The sequence below is a fragment of the Lissotriton helveticus genome, chromosome 1_1 (assembly GCF_964261635.1).
Source record: "Lissotriton helveticus chromosome 1_1, aLisHel1.1, whole genome shotgun sequence".
NCBI classification, from domain to species: domain Eukaryota; kingdom Metazoa; phylum Chordata; class Amphibia; order Caudata; family Salamandridae; genus Lissotriton; species Lissotriton helveticus.
In genome coordinates, this window is record NC_136057.1 from 311,021,617 (window position 1) to 311,037,469 (window position 15,853).

General features: G+C 45.0%; 1 protein-coding gene across 2 annotated transcripts in view; it reads left to right on the forward strand.

Moving 5' to 3' along the window:
- Window positions 1–15,853, forward strand: part of NUP205 (nucleoporin 205) — a 920,380-nt gene that overhangs the window by 228,904 nt on the left and 675,623 nt on the right. For both annotated transcript variants that reach the window (XM_078671666.1, XM_078671676.1), the window contains exons 11-12: window positions 6,613–6,763; window positions 8,184–8,389. In XM_078671666.1, coding sequence (XP_078527792.1) covers window positions 6,613–6,763; window positions 8,184–8,389 — 357 coding nt within the window. The remainder of the gene's footprint in view (window positions 1–6,612; window positions 6,764–8,183; window positions 8,390–15,853) is intronic.

Here is a 15,853-nt window from a genome sequence, read left to right on the forward strand (position 1 = left end):
TTCCCGAAGCGCTCCTAAATTGAGTATTTAGGTGGAACACCTGACACAAGGGACTTTGATTCGACGGATCAAGAAGAAGACGACACAGAGAGCCGCAAGAAAAAGCTAGAAATGAAGACTGCTGTAGACTTTTGGCACCAAACCTTGCCTGCTGCACTAAGTCTCGACAGTCGCAACCCAGCACCTCGTTCTCCAGCTGAACTCCTGCCAAGAATACCGGTGGGCAGCCAGCACTTTTCAAATTGCCAGCAAATCTCCCTTATAGTAGAGGAGCCACTCCCCTGCATTCAGGCACCAAAACGCTAAGTCCGGTCCTCCAAGTTACCGCTCCCAGCTAACCTGGGGCAGTAGCCCCCCAGGAGGAGGATACTGTGCTCCTGATGGTCAGATCTGTTACCCCACCAAGTGAGAGGACATTAGGACCAACCGGAGCCGCACAGGACCAGTACCTGGGGTACCGGACCCCTTGCAGCAAGCCAAGACCGTGAGAATCCAGTCAGGACTCCCAGACGAAGCAGCCAATGGGTGATGTCGGCACCGATTCCCCAAAAAGGTGAAAAATGTATTCTTGTCCTATTTGAAATAGGTATGTGATGATCTACACTAGGAGTTATCAAGGTTTGTCCAACTGGACAAGAGATACTGTATGATACTTGTGAGAAAGTGGCTCTATATATACTGGACAATAATGAAGTACAGTGTGTTTAGAGTCCCCAAAGGTATAACAGAGGTTAAAGTCAGGACTGACCTTACTCTCAAAAGGCAAAGGATTTCACACACTCAAAGACTGAACTCCAGGCCAATGGTTTTTATATCCAAAGATATGGTTGTTTTATTTTTAGAACCAACAGGCATAAAAATATACTTTGCTAGATATGAGAACTCTCATGTAATTACTTTACAAGGAAGCAATAACGTTGGTGAACACAATAGGTACAGGAGTTGCTGAAGGCTACTCAAGTCTGGACACACTTTAGCAGGGCTCGAAAATTCCACTCGACCGCTCGCATAGTCGAGTTAAATTTAACAAGGTCGAGCTGTTTTTAGGTCCTACTCGCTCTTTCTGGCGAGTAGGAAAACAAACCAACTTGTGTCCTGTGTCTGTGAAAACGGAACAAATGTGACAAGATAACAAGATTTAAAGGCATCTTAAAAATCCCCAAAAGATCGGATTCCAAAGCTGCCCTCCAGACCCTCCATTGGTTGCCAGTGAGAAGCAGAGTGGAATTTAAAGCCCTCTGTACTTGTCACCGCATCCTCGCCAAGAAAGCACCAATACCACTTCAGAACCTAATCTCTAAGTATGTACCATCACGCGCTCTGCGCTCTTCTCACAGAGGCCTACTAAAAGTCCCTAGGGTTAAAAGGGCTCGAATGGGAGGACGCTCTTTTCGCCACTTGGCAGCAAAGAGCTGGAATGCCCTGCCTCCCAATCTCCGCCTGGATTCTTCCGAATCCAGCTTTCGGAAGAACTTAAAAACATACCTATTCTCAAAATAATCATGCTTTCTTCCTGCTTCTACTTCTGAGTTCCTCCTTAGTTGCAGCGCGGGGACACGCTTCTGCGTAACCAAGCGCTTTACAAGCTTCCCTATATATATATATATATATAGATAACAAGATTTGAAGGCATTTTTATTGCTCACAAAGTTAATGAGCAATAAAGATGCCTTTAAATCTTGTTATCTTGTCACATATGCTCCGCTTTCAGAGACGGAGGTCAAGTAGGTTGCATTTAGGTCGAGGATATTTTTTAAGGTACTAGTCCTGCAGGACTAGTACCATTTTGGGGATTTTTGGAGCCCTGTTTCGTATTGAGCTCAATAGATTGTTACCTTAAAAGTACAGTTGATTACAGTACAGATTACTTTAGTAATTCCAGGACTAGGTCCTAGATTCAGTCCTGGGGTCTAAGCTGGAACCAGATTAGCAAACATGTTTTAGTTACTGTAGTGAATTTTCATGAATATAAAGCTGTTTTAAAAGTCCACACTTGGAAACTTTTCAATGACAATCTGGCAATGTTATTCAATGGGAGTAAATTCAGGTTGTAGGTAAAGTATGATCGCGTTACTTTTGTAATCCAGTACTGGGCTTCTAGGGCCAGCACTGGGGTCTCCACTTAAAACAGGTAGGTAATTGTGTTTCAGTATTGCATATGATTTTTAAAGAATATTTCAAGTTTTCAAAAATAGACACTTAGAAGAAATTTCATAGAAAAGCAGACAATGGGTTCCTGTGGAGAAAATACAGATTACTAGTAAACCCAGTAAGGATTACTTTTTCGGTCGGTACTGGGCTGCAAGGTACAGTACTGGCTTCTCGCCTACTTGCAGGTGAGTACTTCGGAATTCGGACTTTGGCTGATTTTATGTGAATATTTGCAGTTTTCATAACTTCACACTTGGAAAATTTTCGAGTCAAAATGGGTCAATGTTATTCAATGGCAGGTAAGTGATTTACCGGTTTCCAGGTGAGTACTTGGCTGGTGAAGTTAAGGTTCCGGGTATAGACTCAGGGGTCCACCAGGGTCAGGCAAGTACAGTCGGTTCCACCCCAGCAGCGCAGGGCTGGCCGGGTACAGAGGTAGGTAGGCCCAATGATATCCAATGGGGGAAAGGGGACCTTCGGTTGGTGGCTGCTGGCTAGCGGCTGTGGGAGATGGGCTCCTGGTCACTTGCTCAGGGCAAGGGGGGAAGTAGGTTAGGACAAAGATGGCACAGCCAGCGGCACTCGGGCGGCTGGTTGCAGGGTGCTCTTGAGCCGTCGGGCGCTCAATGTTATCCAATGGGAAAGGTCAAAAAGGAACAAAGACTGCAGGCTCGGGGACGGAGACTCTCCAGGAGCGACCAGCACTTCGAGAGGTAAGTTGGGATCTTGGAGCACAGGTAGGTACCCCGAAGGGAGGCACAGGGGGCTATAGGGCGCCGGGTGCAGGGGGTGTCTTTGGGTGTCGGAAAAGCTTACCCTCGGCTGGTCGCGGTTGGGGTGGCCCCTGGTTCTGAGTCTGCAGGCGTCGGCTGGTTCACCGAGGAGGGTCTTTGGGCACTGGACTTCGGGTCTCAGTCGCCGGGGGGACGTTCTCGTGGTCTTGGTTCGGTTGAGTTCAGCCCGGGCTCGGCGGGTGCAGAGTGGGCTGGTCCGGAGCTTCCTAGTTGGCACCAGGTGGGTTGTTGCCGCAGAGCCTCTGCTGATGGGAGTCCCAGTCTTTAAGAGGGTCAAGGCAGGCAGGTCCTCTGGGTGTCGCAAGGTTGCTGTCCGCAGGAGTCGCCAGGATTAGGCAGGAGCAGGTTCCAGGATCGGCAGGCCGGTGTTTGGATGGGGCCAAGTCAGTTGTTATTGTCCTGTTGTTAGCAGCTGCACGGCGGGTCGTCTTCTTCTTGATCTTCTTTCTTCTTTTCGTATCGGGATCTGAGGAAGGAAGGTTCAGGGAGCCCCTAAATACTGAATTTAGGGGCGTTACAGGTAGGGCAAGGACAGGGATCAATGGGTCCCTGTCCTGGGGTGAGTACAACCCCTGGCCTGCTTCTCTCATGTGGGAGGGGGGCAGGTGCCTAGCTGGGATTGGGCAAGGCTCCCCATCTACAAGATGGCCGGAGTCCGGGGTCGTGCTTCACCTCGTCTCCCCCACCTGAGGGGTCGGGTTGGCACAGGCTGGCACACCCCCCCCCCCCTTCCTGACAGTAGTTTTCCCCGCCAGTCTTCCCGCCAGAGTGGGGGTTAGAACTGGTGGGGGCCAGTTGCTGTGTACAGCAAATGGTCTGGAGAAGCTCACAGAGGCGGCATGCCTTTGAAGCTTCCCCATGCCCATCCTGGGGGAGGAGACCTAGCACCTCGCCCAGGATGTGCATTATTGCAGGCCCAGGAGAGTGGGGGCTCTCCACCCAGGGGTCCAGCAACATGTCTGCTGTGTGGCAGTCTCTGCAGCCACTCAGCCCAGGCGTGGATTGTAGGTTAGGTTTTCAGAGGGTATCTCTAAGATGCCCTCTGGTGCATTGTACAATAAATCCCACACTGGCATCAGTGCGGGTTTAATGTGCTGAGAAGTTTGGTACCAAACTAGTCAGTCTTCAAAGTAGCCATTATGGTGCTCTGGAGTTCGTAATGACAACCTCCCTGCACCATATACTCTTAATGGCATCACTGCACTTACAGTGCCCAGGAATGGCCCTGGGTACTGTAGGGGCACGGGCACAGGGCTCATGCACCTGTGCCCACACCTCTGGCATAGGGCACCCAACTAGAGGGATGCCTGAAGTATGCTAGGGCATTGGGTTCTGTGGGCATGGCACACAGGGATGTGTGCCTTGTCGACTCTTGGTTTAGTTCTGTACTTAGGCACTCAGCCTGCAAAGGCAGTGTGTGGGTGCCAGGGTACAGGGCCCCTGAGGGTGGCACAATAAGGGCTGCAGCCCTCAGGGGTCGTCTCTGGTCATCATGCCCTGAGTACCCAGGGTACCATTTACTAGGGGCTTACAGGTGGCCAGAGAGGCCACTGGGGTTTTTAGTTTCAGCACAGTTTTAGGGAAGGAACACAGGCCCTGGGTACCTGGTTGGCAGGAACCCAGGGCACACTCAGTCAAAGCACATCAGCAGTTCAGAAAAAAGTAGGGGCATACCAAGGCTAGAAAGATGGCACTCTCTCACAATACTTTAATATACAAATGCATACATGTTGGACAGGCCCCACGAAGGGCTCGCTCCCTCCCCGCATGACAGGGCCCAGACATCGGCTCTCCGGGGGCTACCCGCAGAAGCAACCCGCAACCCGTCCCCCTCCGGGACGCCTGCCCCCGGACATCTCTGTGCCACGGGCCCAGGCCCCCGTCAACCCCATTGCCCGGCCCAGCCGCCATCTTGGACACTGCACCACGCGGCCGCGTGGCCTCGGCTCGACCCCAACCCTGGGCCTGGCCGGGCCCCGACATCCCGGCACCACCATCCACCCAGGAGGTGAACGGACCACTTGGCAGGTTAATGGGAGAAAGAAGTGTCGATGGCTCTCCCCCCGCCAGGGGCCGATCGCCCCCCAGCCTCCCCGGGTGCTGGCTCCACCCCCCTGCTGGGTGTCTGGACTCCCTCATCCCGGACCTCCCGACCTCCCAGTGCGAGGGTCCGGACATCAAAGGGCGCCAGACCTATAACTGAGGCAGCCCCAGAGCAGGAAGGCAGTTGTATCCTGGAGTCGAGAGACACCGAGAAGAACTCATCCTTGACGGAATGCTGGCGCTGCCGCAGCCCTGCCTTGTGAACTATTGTCCTGCCTGCTGGCGCTGCCGCGGCCTTCTGCAACCTTCATCCTCGTGGGACCTGCTGGCGCTGCCGCGGCCCGTTGTAACCGTCATCCTCGTTGGGACCTGCTGGCGCTGCCGCGGCCCGTTGCCACCTACGACCTCTTCGGGACCTGCTGGCGCTGCCGCGGTCTGACCCTTCCGAACGCCGAGCTCGAGGATTGTGAGCTACCACCGTTTCACCTCAGTACCTGTAGGTACCAAGACTGTCCCGCTACCCCCTTTCCCTAATAGAGACTAGAATTGAGAGGATCATCGTGTCCTAATCTCCTTGTATCGTACCACCTTACTCAAAGAATTGCCTATAAAAGGTGTTAAGCTGATCTTCGTGTGGCGTCCATCTGTGGGGGGGAAGTTACTCGTCTGTACGATCGCTGGAGACGGCCCTCACCGGAGGCCTCTCCCCTTGTGCTCGGCCGACCCTCCAGGTCCCCGTCTAACAATACATTAATAAATATGGTCATGATAGTTCTTTAGGTTCACTTAAATGATGATCATTTCTGTAAGCAACCCAAGAAATAAAGCCCTGCCATATGTCTGAGTATTGGTAGTGGCATGGTCAGAGACTGAGAAATAAACAATTGTAAATTGTTCCTTTACATACTAAAATTGAGACGTTCCCTTAAAGGAGTCCTAACACACATTGACATGGATTGCAAGTTTTATGTACATTTTTGGAAGAACTTGAATTCACAACTTGACACCTAATTGTCAACTTTGAACAATATATATAGGTTTAGATAAAAACAGTTAGTAGCATTTAGTACGTATAACCTCCTTGTACATTGGCAGTGCTTGCTTACTGTAGTTTTTGACATTTGGGATTCCACATTCTTTTTTTTATTTAAAAAAGACACAGTGGACGCCCTATAACTGAATATTAAATGTATGGTTATCAGGTAAAAAAATTAAAATTATATGCCAAGACACCCAATCCGTTCATGAGATATTGACCTGTATAGAAGATGGAGAGTTGGACCATTGTTATTGATGCTGCCTGCTAAATGTTATTCAAATGTGTTGCAGTGTGATAAGCTCCCCTGATTTGGCATGTATATGAGCACGGTTTCTCCCAAGAATTCACTTCACTTTTCTAATACTCAATTCAAGTGCTAAGTTCCATGTGCTGCACAACTTTCCATAAACCAACAGCAATAGCCTTCATTTATACACTACTTGACTAGTGCACTTTTACTGTCTTTTTGCTTTCCTTAAACTGTATAAACAAGTAGCATATTACAATGAGACTTGTAAAACGCATATTGATGCTTTATAGTCTCATGGATTTCTTCCCTTTTTTGTTTTTCTTTATTTGCAAAAGGTTGTTTTGTCCAAGTTTGTCCGACAGATGGGGGATATGCTGCCCCATAATCTCTACATTCCATATTTAAAGATGCTTCGTGGCCTGGCCAGTGGTCCCCAGTGTGCCCATTACTGCTTCAGCTTGCTGAAAGTCAATGGAAGTAGTCACGGTAAGAACAAAAGCATAGATTGGCCTTCAGCAATACATTTAATTGCTGGCCACGTCATAATACAGGTAGCTAAATATAGACTACTACAACTGTTAATCTTCTGTCCGCTCCTCAAAGTAGAATGCATGCTTTTATTCAGTTAAGGAATGTAAATGCCCCAGGTGGTCAATGCTACTAGAAAACCGGTATAGCTTAAGCATATGTGCAGATTAGGGTGGCTATTTCTGGGCATGCTATGTTGAGGAGTTTGGTAAGTCTGAATGTAATTGGGAAGCTGTCCGAAATTGCGACTGAGAGAATCAAACCTTGCAGAGCTCTGAGATACAATAGCTTTAAAATGTACCTACTGCACTGGAGTCGTATTGACAAGGCGATGAATTTGGTAGGGAAGTTGAAAAAGTGCTTGAGGGACCAGAAGCGAGTGGCACTAGTGCTGGGAGGGCCTGTACGTGGTACCGGCACCACGGAAGCTGCATGAAAGATATGCTGCTGAGGGACAGGTCCTGCAGAAGGCTTGGTTAGAGAAGGCATGAAAGAGGGGCAGTTGTAGGAGAGTCCAACACACATACGGAAAGGACGTCAATTGGAGGAGGCAGGAGATGAACCAAGGGCAGACTCTTGTAGAGGGGAGAGACCATCCCTAAATAATGAAGTGGATTGTTGTTGTCAGATTAGCATATCAGAGAAGTTAGAGGGATCAGAGGACTGCCTTAAAATGGAGGTGGAAAGAGGATTACCCTAGACCAGTCCTGCGTATTCTTTATGGTAGGAACAATTGCTATCAAGGTCCTGTTGAGAGAGGCGCCCAAGAAACCTAGGCCATGACTTGTCTATGAGTAGAGGAGGACAACTGATAGATTGAACCAAGGGGACTCAGTAGACGAGAACATATCTGCAGAGAGTTGGAGATAAAGAGCATAGAAAAGGCCAGGAGCACAAGAAATTTAGGAATCCAAGCAGTTGCTATGCCCAAAGGGGATTCAGGATCTGACAATCGGGTGATACAGCACCCCTTAACAATGTAGAGTAGTGTGATCAATACTTTGTTTAGTAAAAGTATCCCCAATTAAATCGGTCTGTGAAATAATCAACAAGATCTCAGTAAGGTTCTTCACTGAAAACGTCTGTTAAATTCTTTATTTCTTTTACAGTCCAACATTTATTTGTTAGGTAGGTCGACAAACAAGTTGGTGCTATTTTATGCTCTTGTTAGTACCCCAGTAGGCAAGTACAATTTGAGTTACCTAATGGCATACTCTCATGTTTTGGCTCCAACAGACCCTTCTCATGGTAAATTTCATGTGAGTGAAATGGGCAGTACTAAACTCTCCATCAGGTTTAGAGTGACATTACTTGGGAGGGGCCCTGACATGGGTAATACAATAATAACCAAAGGTTTATTTTGTACTTTGCTTTCTAGTTGAGAACATGCAAGCTGCTGGTGGAAATCCAGTGTCCTGGGAGCACTTTTTTCATTCACTTATGTTGTACCATGAGCATTTACGCAGGGATATGCCAAGCACTGATGTAATGCACCAGCGTCACTTACCTCTTCGTGGTATTACCCAGAGGGAGCAGGATGGACTGATGGCATTTTTGCAACTCACTACCACCATCATTAACTGGGTGAGTAACTCCCTCTGAAGTTTAACAGTAAAGGAGTAATTATTTTGGTTTTTACAATTTGTGTGTGTTATGGCTATTGCACCTAGTGGTTTAGCTTGTGTAATCTGCATTGTCTGCTGAGGTGTTAAATATAGATTAGATTTGTTTTTTTGCAATGCCACATCTTTCAATGATAAACCAGTTGACCCTCAAGTGGTCTATTTTTCATCTCATCTTATGCCTTGTCCTATGCTAAAGCCTGCAGTACCTATTCAACCCCTCTGTATTTGCTCTTCTTGCAGCTTGTTTGTGATATTACTACTAATTTAGTGAGGTAAGGAGTACCTTTGTTTAGAACCCTCAAACCCTTCTCTGACAAATTTGTACCTTCGGCTGTAAGAAACACTGTTGTACTAATACGTTCCCCCTCAATGATGCTTGTAGGTAGATGACCCTGAAACTGATGTCAAAAACAGTAATCCTTGTACTCTGACAGCATTTTAATGCCTTGTTTATTCCAGGATAGGTACCTTCGGACCATGAGAAAGAAGTAGTAACAGTGTTTGTTTAAAAAATACAATTATATTCAAGTGAACCTGATAATTTCTGCCCTTTATGTAATCTGGTGAGCTGCTGAACACTGTCATGTGGCAACTGCATGACTTTCTGTAACCTAGCCGTTGTATCAATTTCTTCTATTCTGGGTTCAGGCTGGGCTGTGGACAGAATAATTACTGATAGCAATGACTGGGAAACTTGGGTCATGTAGCAGATAGTAAGGCTGTCTATACTGTCCTACATTAAGAATTGCTAGTGGCATTGAAGATCAATGTTCACTTAACATTAGGTATCATTCTTGCTGAACATCTTGAGGAATTGGGAGTTGTGGTCCATGCTCTACTGGATAACTTCCATTCAGTTTGATTGTACGTAACTGTTTGCTCTTCCACCCTAGCCTTTACAGTACAATACCAGGCTTGTTTCCGTATATACATCTAATAACTTTTCTCCTTCGGTGGATAGGTGATGGGACAGATAGGCTGAGGTATAGTTTATCAAGGCTTTGTGGGTGAAGAAGCTGCTCTTGATGATGCTAGCTAACCAGATGGGCCAATGTAGTTCCTTCATTGTAGGGCCCCTAGTCGGCTGCCTGTCCGCTAAGAACAATCATCAATATAATTTCATCAAACTTGTCTGGGAGTTATATGAAACTAAAATAACCACTGTTAACATCGACCTACCGCTAAATTGCCTGTTACTTCATTGACAAAGTACATAAGGAAGACCCCTCACTTTAGGAAAATGTAAATTTCGAATCCTTAATAACTCTGCCCCGTCCCCTTATACACATATGCTCTATACTTGGAGTGTAAAATGGTATGTGGAACGTGGAAAAGCATACCATACTTGGCATAGATCTGCCATGTGCTTTAGCTATGTGTACTGATTTGTTTTTCTGCTTGCCCTTAAAATGGGATTCACATAGGATATTTCTATGCACGTAACTCAGAAACCTATGAACAGTAGGCGTCTGCAGTCTTTCGATCGTTCTGTGCTTATTTTTAGTTTGCTGAAAATCATTTCACTTGTTTTGGCAATAAGAGGCAAAAATTGAGTGTTTAGTTTTCATGACTAAGAATGTATGTACAGAAAAAATATTGCAAACCCAACAGAGCATGTATGGACAGTAGACCCAGTTCACTGTACATGTACACTGGACAGTCAGAATTGTTTTCCTACCAATATTGACAAACATTGAGAGGAAAGCAGTAGAACAACAAGCATTGAAAATGCAATAGTTCTCGCCTTTGTTGAAGTTAAAGCCATTTGCTTTGCTAATTGTATTGTATTATAGCTATGTATTATTGAGTGTATTTATGTGATATGATGTGTTTCTATGTTAGAATTGAATTTATTAGCTGTGTAGTAGGTGAAAGTATAGAGTTTGGATGAGAAGAGCAGTGTTTAAGATTTAGGAAGGAGAGTGAGGTGTAGAATAGCATGAGGCAGAAGACGGGTGCGGGGGCAGAGCAGTTACAGTACTGTTGGTGGTGCTGCCTAGTGAGAGACCCCTACATAACATGGTAATTCCGTTTTAAGCACAGTCAGGAAATAAGAGAGATGCTCACAAAACAGCATAAAAATACGTACGTTTTACATGCATCAGATAAACAAAAATCACAGAGCATTGGTCTGTAACAGTCCGTTTTACAACATAACTCTATCTCTACGAAGAATGATCCAAATAAAAGATCAGGCTGTGCACAAAATCCTAAAACTATATGAGCACTGCCTCCCTGTGAGGAATCAAATCCTGACCGCCAGGCCCTCCCCCATCATGACCCAGGGTCAGGCTTTTACCAGCATTATTTTGAGACCGCTCGGAGATCTGAACCTGTGAGCCTCCATAGGCCTCTCTGGTTACCGGCGGCGTATTGCTGGCCTGTCCTTCCTTAGTCAGTAGCTACAGCCTGGACGTAGGCGAAGCGCTAAGAGTAGGAATGCCTCAAGAACATACGAGAAAGAGCCGCTCTCCCTCTCTGCCAGCCCGGCTCAGCCTAATCTTATCCCAAGATCAGCGCGGCCCCGACCACAGCTCAGAAGGACGAACGGCGACAAGCTTCTTTTATTAGACACGCAGTGCTACAGTCGTAGGAATAATGTTTTTGTGGCGTGTTCCCGCCCCTGCGTTTATCTAATTAAGGAAACACTAACACGCGAGAGAAAGCAATAGGTTTGTGTGATGCTAATGTGACATTTTAACAAGTGAGGGGGGCAGACGTTGCTGCAAAATATAAACATGTTTTACCTTAAAGAGCGTTTTCATTTATGCGGGGAGCAGATTGTCCCATGTACTCCTTTTGAATTGTCAAGATTCCTGGCGAAGCTAGGGTTCCCGATTACCTTAGCCAACAAGCGCAGACAAAGCGGACGTAGCTGAAAGCGTCGCCATGCAAACCAGCGCAGCCTAAGCGGCCAGCGTTAAGCGGTGCCATACAAACAAGCGCATCCAAAGCGACAAAAGATGACAATGCAGAAGAAAAGAGTGCTTACTGTCTTATAAAGGACAGCGTGTAAAGCCGCCAGTAAAAGATCCAATCCAGGTGGGCGGCGCCCAAAGAGGACAGGGTGGCAACCAGGGGGGGCTAAAACCCTCCGGTACAATCAACAAAGTATGTTCAGCATAATCACTGACGACAAACGACGCACGCCAAAGAAAATTGCAGGCGGATCTGAGACACGACTTTTGGAACCGTATTAATTCTAAGAAGCCCTCGCATGGCGACGCCAGGCGAGGCCTAAAACTGAAATGGGAAAAGCCTGGAGACCCAAAGCATTATTTTCATGAGTGGAGTTATGAATACTTTGCATGTCGACATCTACTCCCCTGAGGCATTCTTCATCTGCCCGGTCTTGCTCATATTCTCCAGTGCCCCCCTCAGGCATTTCTCACTCCATTCCTTCCCGGAGAGAGACAAGTCACTCTTTCTGCCTCTGTCTTTTCTCCGTATGGGAGGAAAGGCAGGCCTGAGCTTCAGTATGGGCTTAGGCTGCGTCAACAGGTAGAGGTGTAAGAAAGTCTTGAGTGTGTGCACAAAATGCATATAGAGTATATTTGTCCACTACTCAACCTGATAAAATGCTGGTAATGGTACAATAGTTGGTTATTCTTAGAAATTTGTGGACATCCATATCATGACGCCCACAGTGTCTGGATTTTGGAAACAGTTCTAGGTAGGATGATGCCTATTGCATATGTATATGCTTGTTGCGCATCTTGCAGTCTGTAGATTGTGAGGAGACTCATGGCCCGGTACGTTGAGTAAAACTCCACAGGAAGCCCATTGGTTTCCGGAGTCTTGTGGTGCACCATCTGGTCCAGTGCCAAGTGGATCTCAGCGGTAGGCAGACAAAATATTGATTTTTAAATATCGACATACAATAATGTCGATGTTTAAATATCGAAGGGACAGAATATAGAAGGTAAGTAATATCGAAGTTAGTAATATCGATGTTAGTAATATCGATTTTTTTAATGATTTTTATGTATATTATTATGTATTTAATATGTATTTTTTTAAATGTAATTTATTTACATTTTGTATTTTAGTACCGTAGCGGGTTGTGGGTTTATAGGGAAATAGGGTGGGAAGTAATTTAATTATACTAATTTAACTATTAATTTTTAGGAATTATAAATTAATTGTAATTTAATTGGTAATACATTTTTATTAATTGGTAATTAATTTAAATTAATAGATTAATTGATAATTATGTTCTGTAGTGGGTTATGAGTTTATAGGGGAGTAGGGTGGGAAGTAATTTAAATGTAATTAATTAATAATTTATTTTAATTGTTTTTGTTAATTATAATGGTGATTAATTAATAATTGGTTATTAATTAGTATTAATTGGCATTTATTTTATTTTTTCTTAATTATTCATTGGTAATTATTTGTTTAATAATTATGTATTATTTGTAAATAGTTTAGATGTATTTAACAATTAGTTTTTTAAATATTTTAAAATATGAATTTCTTTTTAAGTATGGTATTTTTAACTTCTACGCTATCCAACACTTTCCCTATTGTTGCACTCGCTGGAGTGTGAATAGTAATTTCACCCCTACGCTATCCAACACTTTCCCTACTGTTGCACACTCTGGAGTGGGAATAGTAATTTTTACCCCTATGCTATCCAACACTTTCCCTACTGTTGCACTCTCTGGAGTGGGAATAGTAATTTTTACCCCTATGCTATCCAACACTTTCCCTACTGTTGCACTCTCTGGAGTGGGAATAGTAATTTTTACCCCGACTCTATCCAACACTTTCCCTACTGTTGCACTCTCTGGAGTGGGAATAGTAATTTTTACCCCTACGCTATCCAACACTTTCCCTACTGTTGCACTCTCTGGAGTGGGAATAGTAATTTTTACCCCGACGCTATCCAACACTTTCAATACTGTTTCACTCTCTGGAGTGGGAATAGTAATTTGTATCCCTACGCTATCCAACACTTTCCCTACTGTTGCACTCTTTGGAGTTGGAATAGTAATTTTTACCTCTACGATATCCAAAATTTTATTTACTGATTTTTTTGGAAGTTATAATAGTATTTTATTTACTCTGTTCTTTAATATATTTTGTATAGTTTTGGCTAATGTAGTATATAATTAATTAAAAAAAATATTAAAAGTAAATTTCATTTTTTAAATTTGTTTTGCATAATTTTTTATTTTGTATTTGTTAATATTTTGTGTATAGATGCATTTGTAATTTATAATATTTTTAATTATTTATAATTTATTACAATAATTATAAAAAATGAGCATTAAGTCAGTATATCTATTATATATTATGCGTATGTTTAATTAAATTTTTATTACATTATGTATATTAATTTTAAATATTATAAAATATTTTTGACTGTTTAGTATATTTTTAATTATTATTTAATTTATTGTACATATTTTTTTAATTAAAAAAACTATATATTTTTTAAAACGATATTTTTGACATTGGTATTTTTTTTCTCAATATTGTTGTACTTACCTTGTTATAGATAGGATGTCGATATTGTTGACATCGATATTAATGCTGGGATATTTTTGTACTTCGATATTCTGTCTTTCTATATTTTGTCAGACATTCGATCTCAGCAAGCGTCAATGGAACATCAATGGCTCAGTGGTGGGGAGTTCCAAGCAGGGAATCGGCAGACTGTCCTCCCCAACCCCTTTGTCGTCCTGGTAAACGGTACAATAGTAGCAGAAACCAGGCCAAGACACGCCCCGACTTATCACCCTCTGCATGTTGTTTAGCAGTATATTCCGCTTAGTACAGACTCCCCAGTATGTCCAACAGAGCCTGTGGCCTGCCCTAAGGTAGGTATGTACATCTCGTTGATGTTCCCCCGACAAATCCCAGCTACACAGATTGAGGTCTCTGTCGCCATCAGCGCATGCTGCACGGTCACTTTCACGCAATATTCGGTCTTAGTGCAAAGGCCACGCAAGACCACCTTAAAGGCATAGCACGCCACCCCTCGATCTGATGCGGTGTGTACATTAAGTTCAGAGTATTGGAGAACATGCGTACCCACAGTCTTTCAAAACAGTTTCTTGGAGTGCATGCGTGGGCCGCCTCCACTTAAGGATCGGGGTCCAACGCTTACCCCAATTCAGCCTAACCAGTTGAGGTGTATGGTCCAATAGCGCGCTACCCAAATACTCCGCCGATCAGACAAAGGGAAACATCTCGGGGTTGCCAGAAAGAGAAACTGATGGACTGGACAAAAATTAGAGTATTTCCGTTCAAAGGGATTTAGAGAGCACCAGATATCTTGGTGTCTACCAGGCAGCAGCCAATCAGTGAAGCATTGCGCAATCTTGACCACCTGCGTGCCACAGAGCACAGGAGTGGACCTATCCATGTGGGTGTCGTGCACACTATTAAAATCCCCCACAAGAGACTCTGGCATTTAGATCATGAAGTAGTGTTTGTGAGAAGGTATCTTGGAAATCAGATTGACCCACGTTGGGCATATAGAGTGCTGCAAGAGCAATGGGTGCGCCGTCCAACTGCCCCTCAACTTACAAATGCCACCCCTCCGGGTTCTCCCTCTGGTGCACAAGCTGTGCCGAAGTTAAGTGCAATTTTCAGTCCCCTCATGATAGAAGATGAGGGGACTGAAAATCAGGGCTAGGTCGATGCCCCCTCCCTCAGGAGGGTGGCATAATAGTGGGTGTAGTCACCCTAGGGAAGATGCCGATTGGCCTTACCTACTACTCTCCTAAAACCCACCCTGAAAATGACTACTAACTTGGCCCCAGCCCTACAAGCCTGTGTTCACCTTTAAAGACTGCAAATAAGACCGCGCCTGTCCTGTGGCTGGCTTCTTTCAGAAACCTGAGGAAGTCTACCTGCTCTTTAACAAAGACCGATTCAGAAAAGGGGGTGGTGATGAACAGAGTGCCTGAATTAAGCAGACCACTCTTACCCAGTCCAAAGAACAGGGCTTAATCCATCAGCGTTTTTTAGCTCACTGCAACATCCCAGCTCAGAACTTGGCTATATGCAAATTAGTCTGTTCCTGTTCCAGTGCATGATGGGAGCAGGGCAAACCAAACTGCCAAGCCAATTCTTATACTGGGAAGGAAACAAGCTTCCGGGGACCGGTTTCTGCCATTTCAGGCGTCGTCGGCCCGGCTTGCTTGAATCCTTTCTGGTGAAGAATTGGCTTGGTAGTTTGGTCTGCCCTGTTCACATGATGCACTGGGCCAGGGACAGACTAATTTGCATATAGCCAGGTTCTGAGCTGGGATGGGGCAGTGAGCTAAATAACGGTGATGGATCAAGCCCTGATCTTTGGACTGGGTAAGAGTGGTCTGCTTAATTCAGACACTCTGTTCATCACCACCCCCTTTTCTGAATCATTTTGTCCACCATAAGCGTGGAAGGGTATACTCAGACATGAGTCCCT